The following is an 18,597-nucleotide window of genomic DNA, read 5'->3' as shown; positions in this document are numbered from 1 at the left end:
TTTTTATTACACATTACGAAAAATGTCCTCAGTTTCTGTGTGTGTGTTTGGGGGGGGGGGGGGGGTGGGGGGGGGGGGGGGGGGGGACTACCGCCCCTCAGACCCCCTGCTTACATGTACAAATATTGCAACTGCCATTGAAGTTTAATTTATGACGTCACACCGTCGGTTCCAGTTTATTTTATCAGTAGCACTGTAAACATAACAAGTCACGAACAGTTAATTTGAAGCCGTATAGATTTGAGCTCGTTCTTTCGCAAAAGGAAACTGAGAAAAGAAGACGGTACACGTTTCTTCATACAAATGTTCCAAAACTCAACTTGTCATTACACTGTTTACTTTTCAGATTTTGATGACTTGGTTGAGTCAAGAATTTCGAAATAAAAAAATCACATCCCTTCGGATTAGTGCAATTAACAGCTTGACAGGAAGCATTAACCTATTCATTCCTAAAATCTACCATATCACATGCACATCTTATCTCATCAAAACCGGAACAGACGGTGTGGCATCAGTAACATTGATTTTTGTGGTCTTGAATACAAAAGAGTTCCACATCATGCCAGCCTCTATAGATGGCGGGAGTTTCAATTTCTAACATTTACAAATTAGTACTGAAGCTTATCTAGGCTGTATATCAACAAAATAATATGACAAATCTTTATGATAGGATCAATCCTATCATTTATCATGTACAAATTTTTTGGGTTGCCTTTTATGGAGCGCCAAATTAACATAAACTCAAATAATTGAAGATATCTTCAATTATTTGAAGATATCATCAATTCAATTACTGCTCTCTTTAATTGAATTAATGCGCGCATTAAATCAACTATTGCTCTCATCAAATGAATTAATGCGCGCTTCAATTCAATTATTCCTCTCATCAATTGAATTAATGCGCGCATCAATTGAATTAATGAGAGCAATAATTGATTTGATGCGCGCATTAATTCAATTATTGCTCTCTTCAATTCATTTGATGAGAGCATCAATTTAGTAGAAATATTGCTCGCAATAATTAATTTAGAGCTCGGTTTAAATAATTTGATGATCTCTTTAATTCAATTGAAGATATCTTTAAATCATTTACAATGCTTTTGTATAAGGAATTAATGCGCGCATCAATTCTTTTAAAGAGAGCAACAATTCAATTAAAGAGATCATTAATTCAATTGTGGATATGTTGAATTGAAGATATCTTTAATTATATAGTTGCTCTCTCTAAAAGAATTATTGCTCTCTTCAAATGAATTAAAGATATCATTAATTCAATTGAGGAGAGCAATAATTGAATTAATGCGCGCATTAAATCAATTATTGCTCTCATCAAATGAATTAATGCGTGCATCAATTCCATTACTGCTCTCATCAATTGATTTAATGCGCGCATTATATCAATTATTGCTCTCTTCAATTGAATTGTAGCGCGCATCAATTCAATTGTTGATATCATTAATTCATTTGAAGAGATAATTAATTCAATTAAAGCGCGCATCAAATCAGCTGAAGAATTAATGCTCTCATCAATTCAATTAATGCGCGCAATAATTCAGAATTGAAGATATCATTAATTATTTGAAGAGATCTTTAATTCAATTGTTGCGCGCATCAAATGAATTGATGATATCTTCAAATAATTGAAGATATCTTCAATTATTTGAGTTTATGTTAATTTGGCCCTCCATAGCCTTTCCCTTTATAAATCTTCTCCTGAAGCAGAGATACTTTGTCAAAATATGCAAGATTCCTCAAATCTCTATGTGAGTGAAATATTCTCGAGAGGGATGTTAAACAACAATCAATCGATCACACAAAGACCATTTAAATCATCATATTTCACCTGTAATGTGGTTGAGAATTATATCCAGATGTGTTATGAGGAAAAAAAACCCACAGACTGTAAGCACTTTTTATTATCAAATTTATTAATAGATAACATACAGCATAAAGTCTATCAGTGTCATCCATATAAAAACATTCAAATAGATAGAATCCACAGTCACATCCAAAGGAATTATGGGAAAATACAAAGGATGATTTAGAGAAGTACAAATTTAAACTACCACTTCATCTTATGCCTTGTTCAAAAGAAAACAAAATCCCCTATCCAAATTTTCCCCTCAGCTGAGTTCATAAGTTAGGAAAGTTTTAAATAGAAATATCTATGCTGACAAATAATTCTATGTAGCTGTATACCGATTTATGCCCAGTTATACAAAACTCACTATTATCATACAATTTAACATACAAATTATGACAGTACAGATTATTGTTTGGATTCAAGACTAAAAATATGACATACAGCGTGAAGAAAATGAAGGCAGATCAAGAAGCTTGGATCACTGAAAACCACCACAGATACAATCTACCGGCTGTAACTGGTTAAAACCAGTCATAGGCAGTCATCACCAAAACCTCTCCATACAGGGTGATTCCGAGAGCAAAAGCAATAAATGTCTGTAATTTATTTTCTGTGTACATGTGCCCACGAGTCTGTGCGTGTCTGTCTATTTGCATGTATCTGTCTATATATATATGTATCCGTCTGTCTGTCTGTAAATCTGTGTGAGCGATTACTCACACATTACTACAATCACAGGGAGTCTGACTTTCTACAGAAATCTATACAGGTTTTGGTGATGACTGTAAAGATCTGACCTCTGAACGTTGAAGATGTAGAAAGTTTGCCTGAATTTGGAACAACTTTAGTACAACACAAGAAACCTTGCAAAAGCTAGCACAATGAAATTCCCCAGCCTACTGGACACCTATCTCCAAGCATGTTGTATGGTTTATACATGTATATACAGAATTAAATATTTATTAGTCCCCCTTCAGCAATATGATGAACAGTCATTGGAGTTGTGTCCCTTAGATCTGTGGAGAAATCGTTTCCATCATTTGACTACGGTCACTAAAGATGATCACATGACTATGGTCACAATCGAAATGATGTCACATTTATGGGGGTGGATCCATTAGTTTTGCTCTGCCTCTGTTCATCTCTTCAAAATCTTTCCAGTATCTACAAAATAAAAGACACCTTGTAAATAAAAATATCAGTAGACATATTAATCGTCACGAGTGTTATACATGGCTTCAAACATCACATGTATCAGCAGGATTTTGTCAGCTCTTCCAATAAAAATAAGCATTCCATTTTCTAATGTTTGAATCATGAAAATATATCATTTCAATAAAAGATGCAGTTTCTCATATCAGGCATTTTTATTCCAAACACAGGCATTTCCAGATTACTGTCTCAAGTGCAGATCTACATTATGGCAATCCATGGACTAAATCACACAGTGCCACAAGTACAGATCTACATTATGGCAATCCATGGACTAAATCACACAGTACCACCCTTATACAATGATAATTATTGTACCACCCCTTATACAATGATAATTATTGTACCACCCCTTAAACAATGATAATTATTGTACCACCCCTTAAACAATGATAATTATTGTACCCCCCTTATACAATGATAATTATCAACAACCTCTGTAGTCCTAGAAGTAATGTATCACACTTAGTAACGCTTTGTCTGAATTAGGAGTCACCAAGCAAAGGCAAACCTCAAGAAAACCTAAACACTTGTAAAATCATTTCAAAGATGTAAAGACTGGACACTCCTCAAAGGAAAGAATATGCCAGGAAAAATCCTCACAGGAAGGAAAACACAAGAGAACTGCTGGGAAAGTAAGCCCTGGGGAACTCTCGGGAACAGAGACATTGGGGAACTCTCCGGAACAGACACCAAGAAACTCCAGAACAGAAACCAAGGATCTCTCAGGAACAGACACACCAGGTAATGCTCAGGAAGAGACACCAAGGAACTCGCCAGAACAGACACCAAGGAACTCTCCAGAACAGACACCAAGGATCTCTCCAAAACAGACACTAAGGAACTCTCTGGAACAGACACCAAGAAACTCTGGAACAGACACCAAAGATCTCTCAGAAGAGACACCAAGGATCTCTCAGGAAGAGACATCAAGGATCTCTCCGGAACAGACATCAGGGAACTTTTGGGAACAGACACTGAGTAACTCTAAGGGAAAGACACCAGATGAACTCCTTAAAAAGACTTGCACGCCAGGGAACTCCTCTAGAGAATGTAAACACTATGGTACTCCTAGAGCTTACTCGGGGGAACTCCTAAGGAATGTAAATATCAGGGAACTCCTAGGGAATGTAAATATCAGGGAACTCCTGGCGAATGTAAATATCAGGGAACTCCTAGGGAATGTAAATATCAATATCAGGGAAATCCTGGGGAATGTAAATATCAGGGAACTCCTGGGGAATGTAAATACAAGGCACACATATTTTGATGTCATATTTGTAAAAGTACACAGATTCTTATGAAGGAACATAGCATTTGATGAAAATTTGTTGCAAATGAACAAGATTAGGACTTTGTTAACTTTATGGTTTCATACTAAATCTGAATCCAGGGACAGTTACAGATGAACGACCTGGGATCATTACAGATATTCCCCAAACATCCTGATTTTTTCAACAAGTTACATTGAATTGTTAAATAGAAATTTACATACAGTAAAAAAAAACCAAACTTTAGAACCCCCCCCCCCAATTAAGTTTCTCAAGCTGGTTCAAATTTCAATGAGGGAGGCAGACATTTTTTTTTTTACTTGACGGTAGCAGGAGTTATCTTTCCCATCTATGTTAAGTGTAGCACAAGTTAACACCTTTTCTTTCTCAAGTTAGAGTAATCAATAGAATTTTTATTTTGATAAAAAAAAGTTGCTTCACATTACTTACTATTAAGTGTATACTATTATTCTTTAACACCTGCACTTAAATGAGTATGTATTCAAGTTCTACCAAGTCCCTATCTTTGCTCCCCACGAAAATATTAACAGCTGTGAAAGAGAAACTTCAAACATACAGTGCGACTGAACAAATGCCAGAAGTGGTGTTAATCAAATGTGGATTCTAAAAAAATTGTCACTTTTCTCAACACAACATCAAAACGTATGACTTGTCAACTCTTTACACAACCATTCTTCATGATAAATTAAAGACAAGACTTTTTGACATCACAGACAGTTGCTTCTTCAACAAAAATGGAAAACACAAATATTCCTATCTGGTGATCAGTCTTCCAAAAAATTACTTTGTTAAACGCCACTCTGATTTCAGGCATAAGTACTCTGAAGTTGAAATAAAAGATATGCTGGAGTTCCTCATTGACAATATCTTCGTGGTCTTTGGTGATCAGGTCTTCCAACAGTCTGTTGGAATCCCCCATGGGCATGAATTGTGCTCCTTTGTTAGCTGACCTGTTTTCATATTCCTATGAAGCAGAATTTATTCAAAAACTTCTACATGTGAAGAAAAAATCTCTTGCTGTGGACTTCAATTTGACATTCAGATATATCGATGATGTATCATCTATTAACAATAATAATTTTCATTCATATGTCGATTCAATATATCCCAGTGAACTTGAAATAAAAGGCACAACAGAGTCGTCCACTTCTGCTTCATACTAAGATATTTTATTAAACGTAGATATTAAGAGCAAACTATTAACTCAACTTTATGACAAACTGGATGATTTCAACTTCTCCATCGTGAACTTCCCATATTTATGTAGCAATATTCCTTTATCACTTGCATATGGTGTTTACATCTCTCAACTGACTCAATACGCAAGAGCTTGTTCTGTTTATGGTCAGTTTTTAAATCGAGGCAGGCTACTGACAAACAAGTTGATGGTGCAAGGGTTCCAACAGTCTTGTTTAAAATCAGCATTTCGCAAATTCTATGGTCGTTATAACAATCTAGTTTGCCAATACAACCTATCATTGGGGCAAATGCTGTCTGACGTGTTTCATGTCAATTGTTACACGGTTCTTGGCACATTGATTTTGACTACAGATAACTCCGTTTACCTGATCAAGATAAAGGGCTCACGGCGGGCGTGATCAGTCGACAGGGGATGCTTACTCTTCCTAGGCACCTGATCCCACCTCTGTTATATCCAGGGGTCCGTGTTTGCCCAACTATCTATTTTGTATTACTTATAGGAGTTATGAGATTGATCACTGTTCGCTATCTTCACCTTTCACTCAATTATCATTTGATAAAAAAAAATACTTAAAACTTTATCAAAACCTATACACAAGAGTTACTTCATTTCTACAAACAAACGAGATGCCCATGGACCACATCGCTCACCTGAGTCACCTTGGCCCATATCTAAAGATTTCCCATATATATTTGCATGTAAAACTCTCTATTGTGGCCCCATCCTACCCCTGGGGGCCATGATTTGAACAAACATGAATCTGCACTATGTCAGGAAGCCTTCGTGTAAATGTAAACTTTACTTGCTCAGTAATTCTTCAGAAGACTTTTAATGATTTCCCTATATATTTGTATGTAAAACTTTGATTCCCTATTGTGGCCCCATCCTACCCCCTGGGACCATGATTTGAACAATCTTGAATCTGCACAATGTCCGGATGCTTTTATGTAAATTTCTACTTTCCTGGCTCAGTGGTTCTTGGGAAGAGGATTTTTTTCAAAAATTTTCTCTACATATTTGTATGTAAAAATTTGATCCCCTATTGTGGTCCCATCCTACCCCCGGGGGCCATGATTTGAACAAACTTGAATCTGCACTATGTCAGAAAGCTTTCATGTTAATTTCAGCTCCTCTGGGCCAGTGGTTCTTAAGAAGATTTTTAAATGACCCCACTCTATTTTTGCGATTATCTCCCCTTTAAAGGGGGTATGACCCTTCATTTGAGTAAACTTGAAAGCCCTTCACCCAAGGATGCTTTGCACCAAGTTTGGTTGAAATTGACCCAATGGTTCAGGCAAAGTTTACGTGGACATCGACACCAGACCACGGACAAATATTGATCAGGAAAGCTCACCTGAACCAAAGAATAAAAAAAAACTCCATACAGTACATTTTCAACCCATGCAGCGGTGCCCGAGAAACTATTGATTAATTTTTTCTGGCCTTATTTCCTCCATCTTTTAGAGACCCATATAAGTTACTGCATTATCCAATGAAAATCAGTTCAATGTGCATGTGCTTTCTTACATTAGTAACATTTCCAACGCCTATCAGACTAGTAATATGTCAGTACAAGTTTATAAGGAAGTTATGATTTTAAAATTGTCCAATCAGAATTTAGCATGTGATTACAACATAGAGTGGAGAATATGAAGACACAACATAAAATATCAAATAATGAAAAACAAAAGTTATCATTCTTCAACAGACAAATGCAAGCACATGCATGTTTACATTACATGATATAATATTGCACCAATGAATATTTTTTTTATCTATCATCTCACTCCCTCCATTCATAAGAATCTCAATATATACTTACGATACAATTTACATATGATTTCATTGAAAAACGAAGTTGACAGATTCCAAAGGCAGTGTACCAACAAGAGGCCCACAGGCCTTATCAGTCACCTGAGTAATAGAGAAAAGGTATTACTACTCCCAAGGGTTATAAAAACTAGAGAATTTTTTTTTCAACAACAGCATAAAACAAGCTTGATGTGTTCTTAAAACTTCAATGCCCTAAAAAGTGCATACACTGATGGAAGGCTTTACATAATATAATAGATGTATTAACATTAAAAGAGATGACTAATTTGGACCCATCCTAGAGTCAAAACCCTGGGTTGTGACATTCACCATTTTTTGTACATCCTTTTCTGCTATTCCTAAGTATGCATTTAGATTTTATACACTATCAGCAAATTTACACATAAATACTATATAGCAAGTTTGGCACCACCCTGGGGTCAGAACCCCTACCCAAGGGATCATGAAATTTACAATTTTAGAAGAGGCCTTCCTGCTCTACATCATTATTCATTTAGTTTTTTCTTAAACATGTGCGGTTCTAGAGAAGATTTTTGAAAATTGGTCAATTTTGGGTAGTTTTTGCCAAGCCACTAAGGCCCCAGGAGTGCAGGAATCCTGAAATTTACAATCTATGTCCCCCCTTGTTCCAACAATGCTTCATACCAAATTTGAAAAGAATTGGAATATTAGTTATCAAGAAGTCAAAAATTTCTAGTGTTCACACATTTCATAACTGACCATTTTGATCCCACCCTGATACCAAAATCCCTAGCCCTGGGATCCTCAAATTTACAATTTTGGTAAAGGACTACCTGTTCTTTCTAAATATCTATTTACTTTCAATTTAGTATCATTAGCACTAAAAAAGATGTTATTTAAGTGTTTTACACATAAACACTATATAGTAAGTTTGGCCCTTCACTGGGGTTAGAACCCCTACCTCAGGAATCATAAAATTTACAATTTTGGTAGAGGCCTTCCTGCTCTGCATCACTATGCATTTAGTTTTTCTTAAACATGTGTGGTTATAGAGAAGAGGATTTTTGAAAAATGGTCAATTTTGGGCAGTTTTTGCCCCGCCCTTAGGACTCCAGGAATCCTGAAACTTACAATCTTTGTCCCAAAGATGCTTCAAACCAAATTTGAAAAGAATTGCAATAGTAGTTATGAAGAAGTTAAAAATGTTCAATTGCTAACACATGACGAAGGACGACAACCAATTATAATAGGTCACCTGAGTAAACTCAGGTTACCGTGACCTAAAAATCCAATGCGCATGCATGTTCAGACAAAATATGTTCTTGCTGCACATCTACAAATGATATACTAACATCCAAGGAAGGTTTCATCTGAATCCCTTGTGTAGTTTCTGAGAACACTTCCATACAAAACAAGAGGCCCATGGGCCACATCGCTCACCTGAGTCATCTTGGTCCATATCAGAAGACTTTCTATATATATTTGCATGTAAAACCGTAGTCCTTATCATGGCCCCAATCTACCCCTGGAGGCCATAGTTTTCGCAAACTTGAATCTACACTATGTCAGAAATTTTTCTTGTAAATGTGAACTTCTTTGGCCCAATGGTTCACGAGAAGAAGATATTTGAAGATTTTTCCTATATATTTGTATGTAAAACTTTGATCCCCCCTTGTGGCCCCATCCTACCCCCAGGGGCCATGATTTGAACAAACTTGAATCTGCACTATATCAGAAAGCTTTCATGTAAATATCAGCTTTTCTGGCTCAGTGGTTCTTGAGAAGAAGATTTTTAAAAAAAAATTCCTATATATTTGTATGTAAAATTTTGATCCCCTATTGTGGCCCCATCCTACAACAGGGGGCCATGATTTGAACAAACTTAGCTCTGCTCTATGTTAGGAAGCTGTTCATGTGAATATCAGCTTTTCAGACTCAGTGGTTCTTGAGAAGAAGATTCTAAAAGAATGTCCCTATATATTTGTATGAAAAACTTTGATCCCCCCTTGTAGCCCCATCCTACCCCAGGGGCCATGATTTGAACAAACTTGAATCTGCACTATGTCAGAAAGCTTTCATGAAAATGTAACTTTTCTGGCTTAGTGGTTCTTGAGAAGAAGATTTTTAAAGATTTTTCATATATATTTGTATGTAAAACTTTGATCCCCTATTGTGGCCCCATCTGACCCCCAGGGGCCAGGATTTTAACAATTTAGAATCTGTACTATATATCAGAAAGCTTTCATATAAATCTCAGCTTTTCTGGCTTAGTGGTTCTGGGAAGAAGATTTTTAAAGATTTTTTCTATATATTTGTATGTAAAACTTTGACCCCCTATTGTGGCCCCATCCGACCCCCGGGGGCCATGATCTTAGCAATTTATAATCTGCACTATATCAGGAAGCTTTCATATAAATCTCAGCTTTTCTGGTTCAGTGGTTCTTGAGAAGATTTTAAAAGATTATTCCTATAAATTTGTATGTAAAACTTTGATGCCCCCCTTGAGGCCCCATTCAATCCCTGGGGTCCATGATTTTAACGAACTTGAATCTGCACTATATAAAAAAAAACAAAAAGAAAAAAAAAAAAGAAAAAAAAACCCAAACAACTTTGACCCCTTATTGTGGCCCCATCCGACCCCTGGGGGCCATGATTTTAACAATTTAGAATCTGCATTATATAAGGAAGCTTTCATATAAATTTCAGCTATTCTGGCTCAGTGGTTCTTGAGAAGAAGATTTTTAAAGATTTTTCATATATATTTGTATGTAAAACTTTGATCCCCTATTGTGGCCCCATCCGACCCCCGGGGGCCATGATTTTAACAATTTAGAATCTGCATTATATAAGGAAGCTTTCATATAAATCTCAGCTTTTCTGGCTCAGTGGTTCTTGAGAAGAAGATTTTTAAAGATTTTCCCTATATATTTGTATGTAAAATTTTGACCCCCTATTGTGGCCCCATCCGACCCCCGGGGGCCATGATTTTACCAATTTAGAATTTGCATTATATAAGGAAGCTTTCATATAAATCTCAGCTTTTCTGGCTCAGTGGTTCTTGAGAAGAAGATTTTTAAAGATTTTCCCTATATATTTGTATGTAAAACTTTGATCCCCTATTGTGGCCCCATCCGACCCCCGGGGGCCATGATTTTAACAATTTAGAATCTGCATTATATAAGGAAGCTTTCATATAAATCTCAGCTTTTCTGGCTCAGTGGTTCTTGAGAAGAAGATTTTTAAAGATTTTCCCTATATATTTGTATGTAAAACTTTGACCCCCTATTGTGGCCCCATCCGACCCCCGGGGGCCATGATTTTAACAATTTAGAATCTGCATTATATAAGGAAGCTTTCATATAAATCTCAGCTTTTCTGGCTCAGTGGTTCTTGAGAAGAAGATTTTTAAAGATTTTCCCTATATATTTGTATGTAAAACTTTGACCCCCTATTGTGGCCCCATCCGACACCCGGGGGCCATGATTTTAACAATTTAGAATTTGCATTATATAAGGAAGCTTTCATATAAATCTCAGCTTTTCTGGCTCAGTGGTTCTTGAGAAGAAGATTTTTAAAGATTTTCCCTATATATTTGTATGTAAAACTTTGACCCCCTATTGTGGCCCCATCCGACCCCCGGGGGCCATGATTTTAACAATTTAGAATCTGCATTATATAAGGAAGCTTTCATATAAATCTCAGCTTTTCTGGCTCAGTGGTTCTTGAGAAGAAGATTTTTAAAGATTTTCCCTATATATTTGTATGTAAAACTTTGACCCCCTATTGTGGCCCCATCCGACCCCCGGGGGCCATGATTTTAACAATTTAGAATCTGCACTACCTAATAAAGCTTATCTATAAATTTCATCTTTTCTGGCCCAGTGGTTCTTGAGAAGAAGATTTTTTAATGACCCTACCCTATTTTTACCTTTTCTTGATTATCTCCCCTTGGAAGGTGGCCTGGCCCTTTATATTAACAATTTAGAATTCCCTTTACCTAAGGATGTTTTGTGCCAACTTTGGTTGAAATTGGCCCAGTGGTTGTTGAGAAGAAGTTGAAAATGTGAAAAGTTTACAGACGGACAGACGGACGGACGGACGCCGGAGTACGGGTGATCAGAAAAGCTCACTTGAGCTTTCAGCTCAGGTGAGCTAAAAAAGTACATAAAAAATTAGAAGAGACTGAGTAAAATTGATATGTTTCCAAACTTTGCATAGGGGACACAATAACAATGCATTTGAAGGTCAAAGTTCACAGTGGAAACAATGCTGCTTCATAATTGCATCCTCACTAATGAACAATGGTCATCGATCAAGGTTACAGCTTCCACAGAAAAGATGTGTTTGTGAAACACTGATGCCCTCACATGACAGCAAAGAAAGGTACTGTCACAAGGAAAGCAAGTGTGAAATATGAAATCCCTATCACTAACCATTTAAAAATCATAAATAGTCAGTCTTATTCTATATCTGTTTACCTGTATACAGTTTAAACTATCTAATATGTTTATTCTGAATCCTAACCTTTTTTACCCCCTATCTAATCAGATACAAGATATCTCTGTTCTCCTATCTAACCGGACACAAGATTTATCCGACCTCCTATCTAATCGGATACAAGATTTCTCCGACCTCCTATCTAATCGTCGGATACAAGATTTCTCTCTGATCTCCTATCTAATTGGATACAAGATTTCTCTCTGACCCCAAAAGCATGTTGGAGGAGACATGTTTCATTGCATGCATACATATGCATACATATGCTCTCTCTCTCTCTCTCTCTCTATACATATATATATATATATATATATACCGGCCTAAACAATAAATGACACGTGTTGACACAAAAAAAGAGATGGGAAGTGTCAACGATAGACAAAGATATCAGAAGTTACTGGTCCCTGATTCCTCTTGTTGAGGTGTAACACACGAAACAGAGTATGATATGTACAATTGTACAATCCCCTGATGTAAGATTAGGATTTAGTGGATGCCATGAAAGATAACAAAACAGCAAGACACAGAGAGGGAATATACACTGTAACATGCCTGTATGATAGTAAACTAATCAATCTGTATACAGACCCCCTCCCCCTCCAAACACACTCCCTATACACAACAAACACTATATATCATCAAAACTCACGGCACAGATAAAGGGGAATAACTCATACAATCAATTTATAGGACCATAACTATTGGAATGCTCAAGCTTGTATTAAATCTGCAGAAGGTGAAAACGAGGTTTGACTTTTTGTTGGAATTAAAAGCTGGTACATTATAATGCTATATATGTAAGGTAATGGGTAGGATCATAGCCAAGCCTACAAATGCTGAAATACAACACTACGACACTGACAGATCACACAATGACAAGCAGGGATTTCATCATCAATCTATCAGACGCTGAAATGTCCAATCAAAGCAGAGACAGGTACCAGCCTATATAAAGAGACAGAGCTCCACAAACATCATCACAAGAAAAGCATGCCTCAGAATCCTTTGGAACACCTTGGGTCTCTAGTTAAGCCCCGAGGTGTTCCACTTGCCTCACCCAGCCTACAGCAGCCTACAGGACCACACAGGACTTTTTGTTCCCTGATCCTGGCGTTTTTCCGGGTGCCGGGGTGCGTTTATTTATTAATCTAACCAAGCCACAAAAAACCTGCAAACAGAGATGTGGTGTCAAATCAGTGAGAGAAATAAATCTGCAGTCAGGTGACCTATGTCTATGGGAGACCCAGTCTGTGCGCAAAAACATTTTCCCAACATCCAAGAGGAAAACAATTCTAAATCAACTTCATTCATCACGTGAAAAACAACCCAGTAAAAATTTCATTGAACTGCCTTAGTCCATAGTTTACTTTCTATGTCTACAGAAAAATACAAAATCTTAAACTTAAGATTCAGCACATCTTTCAGAATGCTTCTAGTGAATTTTCAAAAAGCATGAATGGACTCTGGATTGTGGAGAAAACTTTTCTGCAGACTGGGGATGGTGTAGATATGTTCCCATAGCAACAGAACACCTGACTACAAAGTTGTGACACTTACAACAGTTTGTGTGGTCTACAGTAAGGCACACCGAGACCTTGATTTGGCATTTTTAGGCCGTCGTTCCGGGTTCTTTTTGTTTATTAATCGAACTAAGTCACAGAATATCTGAAAGAGAAGTCAAGGTTAGAACATCACATTACCATGGGTACTGAATACCAACACACGTGAAACTTTATTAGGTCGAATGTTAACACTAATTCATCACTGTTCACGTTAACACTAATTTATCATACACGTGACTTTATCAAGTCGAATCACTGCTCACACTAATTTATCATACACGTGACTTTATCATGTCGAATCACTGCTCACACTAATTTATCATACGCGTGGCTTTATCATGTCGAATCACTGTTGGTAATGTTAAACTTATTCATCATGTTGAATCACTGTTGTTGATGTTAAACTTATTCATCATGTTGAATCACTGTTGTTGATGTTAAACTTATTCATCATGTTGAATCACTGTTGTTGATGTTAAACTTATTCATCATGTTGAATCACTGTTGTTGATGTTAAAGTTATTCATCATGTCGAATCACTGTTGTTAATGTTAAAGTTATTCATCATGTCAAATCACTGTTGTTGATGTTAAAGTTATTCATCATGTCAAATCACTGTTGTTAATGTTAAAGTTATTCATCATGTCGAATCACTGTTGTTAATGTTAAACTTATTCATCATGTCGAATCACTGTTGTTGATGTTAAACTTATTCATCATGTTCAATCACTGTTGTTGATGTTAAAGTTATTCATCATGTCGAATCACTGTTGTTAATGTTAAACTTATTCATCATGTCAAGTCACTGTTGTTAATGTTAAAGTTATTCATCATGTTGAATCACTGTTGTTGATGTTAAAGTTATTCATCATGTTGAATCACTGTTGTTGATGTTAAACTTATTCATCATGTCGAATCACTGTTGTTGATGTTAATCTTATTCATCATGTTTCTCTGTATGTTCACCATACATGTATTTCAGGAAGTAATGTTCAGTGAGCCTCTTAGTAAAATAAGGAACACAATTTCTGAAGCCTGGTAATATGAAATATTGTGTTGTAGATCACTTATACTTTATGATACTCTATTTTACTTGTAACAAGCGATTCTATTGGATCATTTGACTTTATCAAAGTTGCTGTTTCCTCCCCCTATATGACGTCCTAGGAATGACATCACGATAACATTGGCCATTCTCTTTCCATTTTATGGCTATTGCATTATTGGTCTGCATTATATAAGATTAATATTCCCTTTAGAAAACAAAATAATATCAAACGCCATTCACTAAATTAGAATATAAGTAATGAAAGTAATTCTTACTCATTTTATACAATATAAAGTAAGTTGGGACAGTTTAAGTTATTTTATCAACTGATTCACGGTTTATAATGCGTAAACTTACTTTATATTGTAAAAAATGAGTAAAAATTACTTTCATTCCCTAATCAACATTATAACAAATCAACATTATAACAAACAGAATGACTTCAGCTTGTTCATCATCAACTTCCAATATCTACGTACCAATATTCCAATATTACCTGCATACAATGTTTACACCTCCAAACTGACTCAATACACTCAAGCATATTGCTTCTCTTTCCACGATGCTCTACCTCATTCCATGATGCCCTACCTCTTTCCACGATGTCTAACCTCTTCCCATGATGTCCTAACACCTCTTCCCAAGATGTCTAACCTCTTCCCATGATGCCTTACCTCTTCCCACGATGTCCTACCTCTTCCCACGATGCCCTACCTCTTCCCACGATGCCCTAACACCTCTTCTCTCGATGCCCTATCTCTTTCCACAATGTCCTACCTCTTCCCACGATGCCTACCTCTTCCCACGATGCCCTAACACCTCTTCTCTCGATGCCCTATCTCTTTCCACGATGTCCTACCTCTTCCCACGAAGCCCTAACACCTCTTCCCACGATGCCTGATCTTATTCTTTGATGTTGTACATCTGACATATTACCTCATTCACATTAACTTTCTTTTTTGCCGAGGTCTCCATGAATTCACAGTTGAAGTGTCGGGCTAATCCCATTCCTTGGTCCTTTCCTACAACCCGCTCATCTTCTAAGTCACATTTATTTCCTACCAGAATCATGGGTACCTGTCAACATAGGAAAACAAAAAAAATTTCCAATAGGAAATAAAGCTTTTCAAGTGTCAGATCAGGTACAAACATGTACATGCCAAACAGAAAGGGGCAAACAAAATTTACAAATTTTAGGAGCCAGGTGCAAAATTTCTGTGACAGGTTGAGCAAAGACTGTGACATTAAACCCACAACAAACTCGTAAATATTAGCATATTTAATTTTCTATATATGACAAATTTGCTCTAAAACCTAGAATATCCTTATTCCTGTTTAAAGTATTTACAGAAGTCAGGGAGTCTTACATCATCTGTGTCCTTGACACGTAATATCTGTTCTCGTAGATCCTGAAGGTCGTTAAACGTAGACTGAGCTGTGATGGAATATACCAGTAGAAATCCTTGGCCGTTTTTCATGTATAAGTCTCTCATGGCTGTGAATTGTTCCTGTAAGAGAGAGAGAAGTCAGGATTATTGTCTGTGATACAACCCTAACCCTGTAAGACAGAGATAAGTCAGGATTATTGTCTGTGATACAATCCTAACCCTGTAAGACAGAGAGAGAAGTCAGGATTATTGTCTGTGATACAACCCTAATCCTGTAAGACAGAGAGAAGTCAGGATTATTGTCTGTGATACAATCCTAACCCTGTAAGACAGAGAGAGAAGTCAGGATTATTGTCTGTGATACAACCCTATAGTAACCCTGTAAGACAGAGAGAAGTCAGGATTATTGTCTGTGATACAACCCTAACCCTGTAAGACAGAGAGAAGTCAGGATTATTGTCCGTGATACAATCCTAACTCTGTAAGACAGAGAGAAGTTAAGATTATTGTCTGTAATACAACCCTAACCCTGTAAGACAGAGAGAAGTCAGGATTATTGTCTGTGATACAACCCTAATCCTGTAAGACAGAGAGAGAAGTCAGGATTATTGTCCGTGATACAACCCTATAGTAACCCTGTAAGAGAGAGAGAAGTCAGGATTATTGTCTGTGATACAACCCTAACCCTGTAAGACAGAGAGAGAAGTCAGGATTATTGTCTGTGATACAATCCTAACCCTGTAAGAGAGAGAGAGAAGTCAGGATTATTGTCTGTGATACAACCCTAACCCTGTAAGACAGAGAGAGAAGTCAGGATTATTGTCCGTGATACAACCCTATAGTAACCCTGTAAGACAGAGAGAAGTCAGGATTATTGTCTGTAATACAACCCTAACCCTGTAAGACAGAGAGAGAAGTCAGGATTATTGTCTGTAATACAATCCTAATCCTGTAAGACAGAGAGAGAAGTCAGGATTATTGTCTGTGATACAACCCTAACCCTGTAAGACAGAGAGAGAAGTCAGGATTATTGTCTGTGATACAACCCTATAGTAACCCTGTAAGACAGAGAGAAGTCAGGATTATTGTCTGTGATACAACCCTAACCCTGTAAGACAGAGAGAAGTCAGGATTATTGTCTGTGATACAACCCTAACCCTGTAAGACAGAGAGAAGTCAGGATTATTGTCTGTGATACAACCCTAACCCTGTAAGACAGAGAGAGAAGAGTCAGGATTATTGTCTGTAATACAACCCTAACCCTGTAAGACAGAGAGAAGTCAGGATTATTGTCCGTGATACAACCCTATAGTAACCCTGTAAGACAGAGAGAGAAGTCAGGATTATTGTCTGTGATACAACCCTAACCCTGTAAGACAGAGAGAAGTCAGGATTATTGTCCGTGATACAATCCTAACTCTGTAAGACAGAGAGAAGTTAAGATTATTGTCTGTAATACAACCCTAACCCTGTAAGACAGAGAGAAGTCAGGATTATTGTCTGTGATACAACCCTAATCCTGTAAGACAGAGAGAAGTCAGGATTATTGTCTGTGATACAACCCTATAGTAACCCTGTAAGACAGAGAGAAGTCAGGATTATTGTCTGTGATACAACCCTAACCCTGTAAGACAGAGAGAAGTCAGGATTATTGTCTGTAATACAACCCTAACCCTGCAAGACAGAAAGAAGTTAGGATTATTGTCCGTGAATCGTGATACAACATCATTTCAATTTCATTTGAGTCTTTATTTTGATTTGAAGTTCCGTATATTTAGCTAATTTTTAGTATGGTTCATTATTAATTAAATATTACTGCAATCACTAACAATCTCCTAGACAGCTGCCTGGCTTGAAATTTATATGATTATTTGTTTCACAGTTTCATAAAAACGGTAGGGAAAAAAGGCGATCTATTTTCTGTACTTGTTTGGTAAATTTTTTGCTTTTATGAAATAATCATACATGAAATAACATTTGAACACAATTCAGGTTTGAATATTATACCAGTCTACCATTCAACTCAGGGGTAGACAAATAACACTGCCCAGGGTAAGCATATTTTAGAGTCGGGCTAGTAAAATTACAAGTCAAACCCAGGGTAAGCATATTTTAGAGTCGGGCTACTAAAATTACAAGTCAAACCCAGGGTAAGCATATTTTAGAGTCGGGCTACTAAAATTACAAGTCAAACCCAGGGTAAGCATATTTTAGAGTCGGGCTAGTAAAATTACAAGTCAAACCCAGGGTAAGCATATTTTAGAGTCGGGCTAGTAAAATTACAAGTCAAACCCTGGGTAAGCATATCTTAAAGTCGGGCTGGTAAAATTACAAGTCTGTGAGCAAGTGGATTTTAAAAGTAGAATAAAAATATAAGATATTGATATTAAATGTAAATGCATTGACACGACACGACTGTGGATAAACCGAAAGTATGTCAACATTCATACGACTATTTAATAACAAGAGGCCCATGGGCCACATCGCTCACCTGAGTCACCTTGGTCCATATCAGAAGATTTTCCATATCTATTTGCATGTAAAACCGTAGTCCCTATTATGCCCCCAAACCTTCACCTGGAGGCCATGGTTTTTGCAAACTTGAATCTACACTATGTCAGAAAGCTTTCATGTAAATGTGAACTTCTTTGGCCCAATGGTTCTTGAGAAGAAGATTTTTAAAGATTTTCCCTATATATTTGTATGTAAAACTTTGACCCCCTATTGTGGCCCCATCCG

The 18,597-nt window shown here is 36.8% G+C and overlaps 2 protein-coding genes across 18 annotated transcripts in view; one reads left to right on the top strand and one right to left on the bottom strand.

Moving 5' to 3' along the window:
• Positions 1-1,898: 1,898 nt before the first annotated feature.
• Positions 1,899-18,597, bottom strand: part of LOC125654590 (ras-related protein Rap1-like) — a 30,767-nt gene continuing 14,068 nt past the window's right edge. For 7 of the 17 annotated variants that reach the window (XM_048884582.1, XM_056145111.1, XM_048884584.1 and 4 more), the window contains 4 exons: positions 15,838-15,978; positions 15,407-15,547; positions 12,918-13,028; positions 1,899-3,028 (listed from right to left, as the gene is read on the bottom strand). In XM_048884582.1, coding sequence (XP_048740539.1) covers positions 12,933-13,028; positions 15,407-15,547; positions 15,838-15,978 — 378 coding nt within the window. In that variant the 3' untranslated portion in view covers positions 1,899-3,028; positions 12,918-12,932. Of the gene's footprint in view, positions 3,029-7,391; positions 13,029-13,417; positions 13,526-15,147; positions 15,248-15,329; positions 15,548-15,837; positions 15,979-18,597 lie in introns of those variants that run through there. The other 10 variants (XM_056145115.1, XM_056145119.1, XM_056145117.1 and 7 more) reach the window with 5 other exon arrangements.
• On the top strand, positions 2,297-4,390 carry LOC125656370 (putative uncharacterized protein DDB_G0290521). The gene is made up of 3 exons (XM_048886977.1): positions 2,297-2,384; positions 3,626-4,179; positions 4,364-4,390. The coding sequence occupies exons 1-3, from the start codon at positions 2,297-2,299 to the stop codon at positions 4,388-4,390; spliced, it is 669 nt and encodes a 222-aa protein (XP_048742934.1).

Source organism: Ostrea edulis, chromosome 7 (genome assembly GCF_947568905.1).
Source record: "Ostrea edulis chromosome 7, xbOstEdul1.1, whole genome shotgun sequence".
NCBI lineage: Eukaryota > Metazoa > Mollusca > Bivalvia > Ostreida > Ostreidae > Ostrea > Ostrea edulis.
This window is presented reverse-complemented; position numbering and strand designations above follow the sequence as displayed.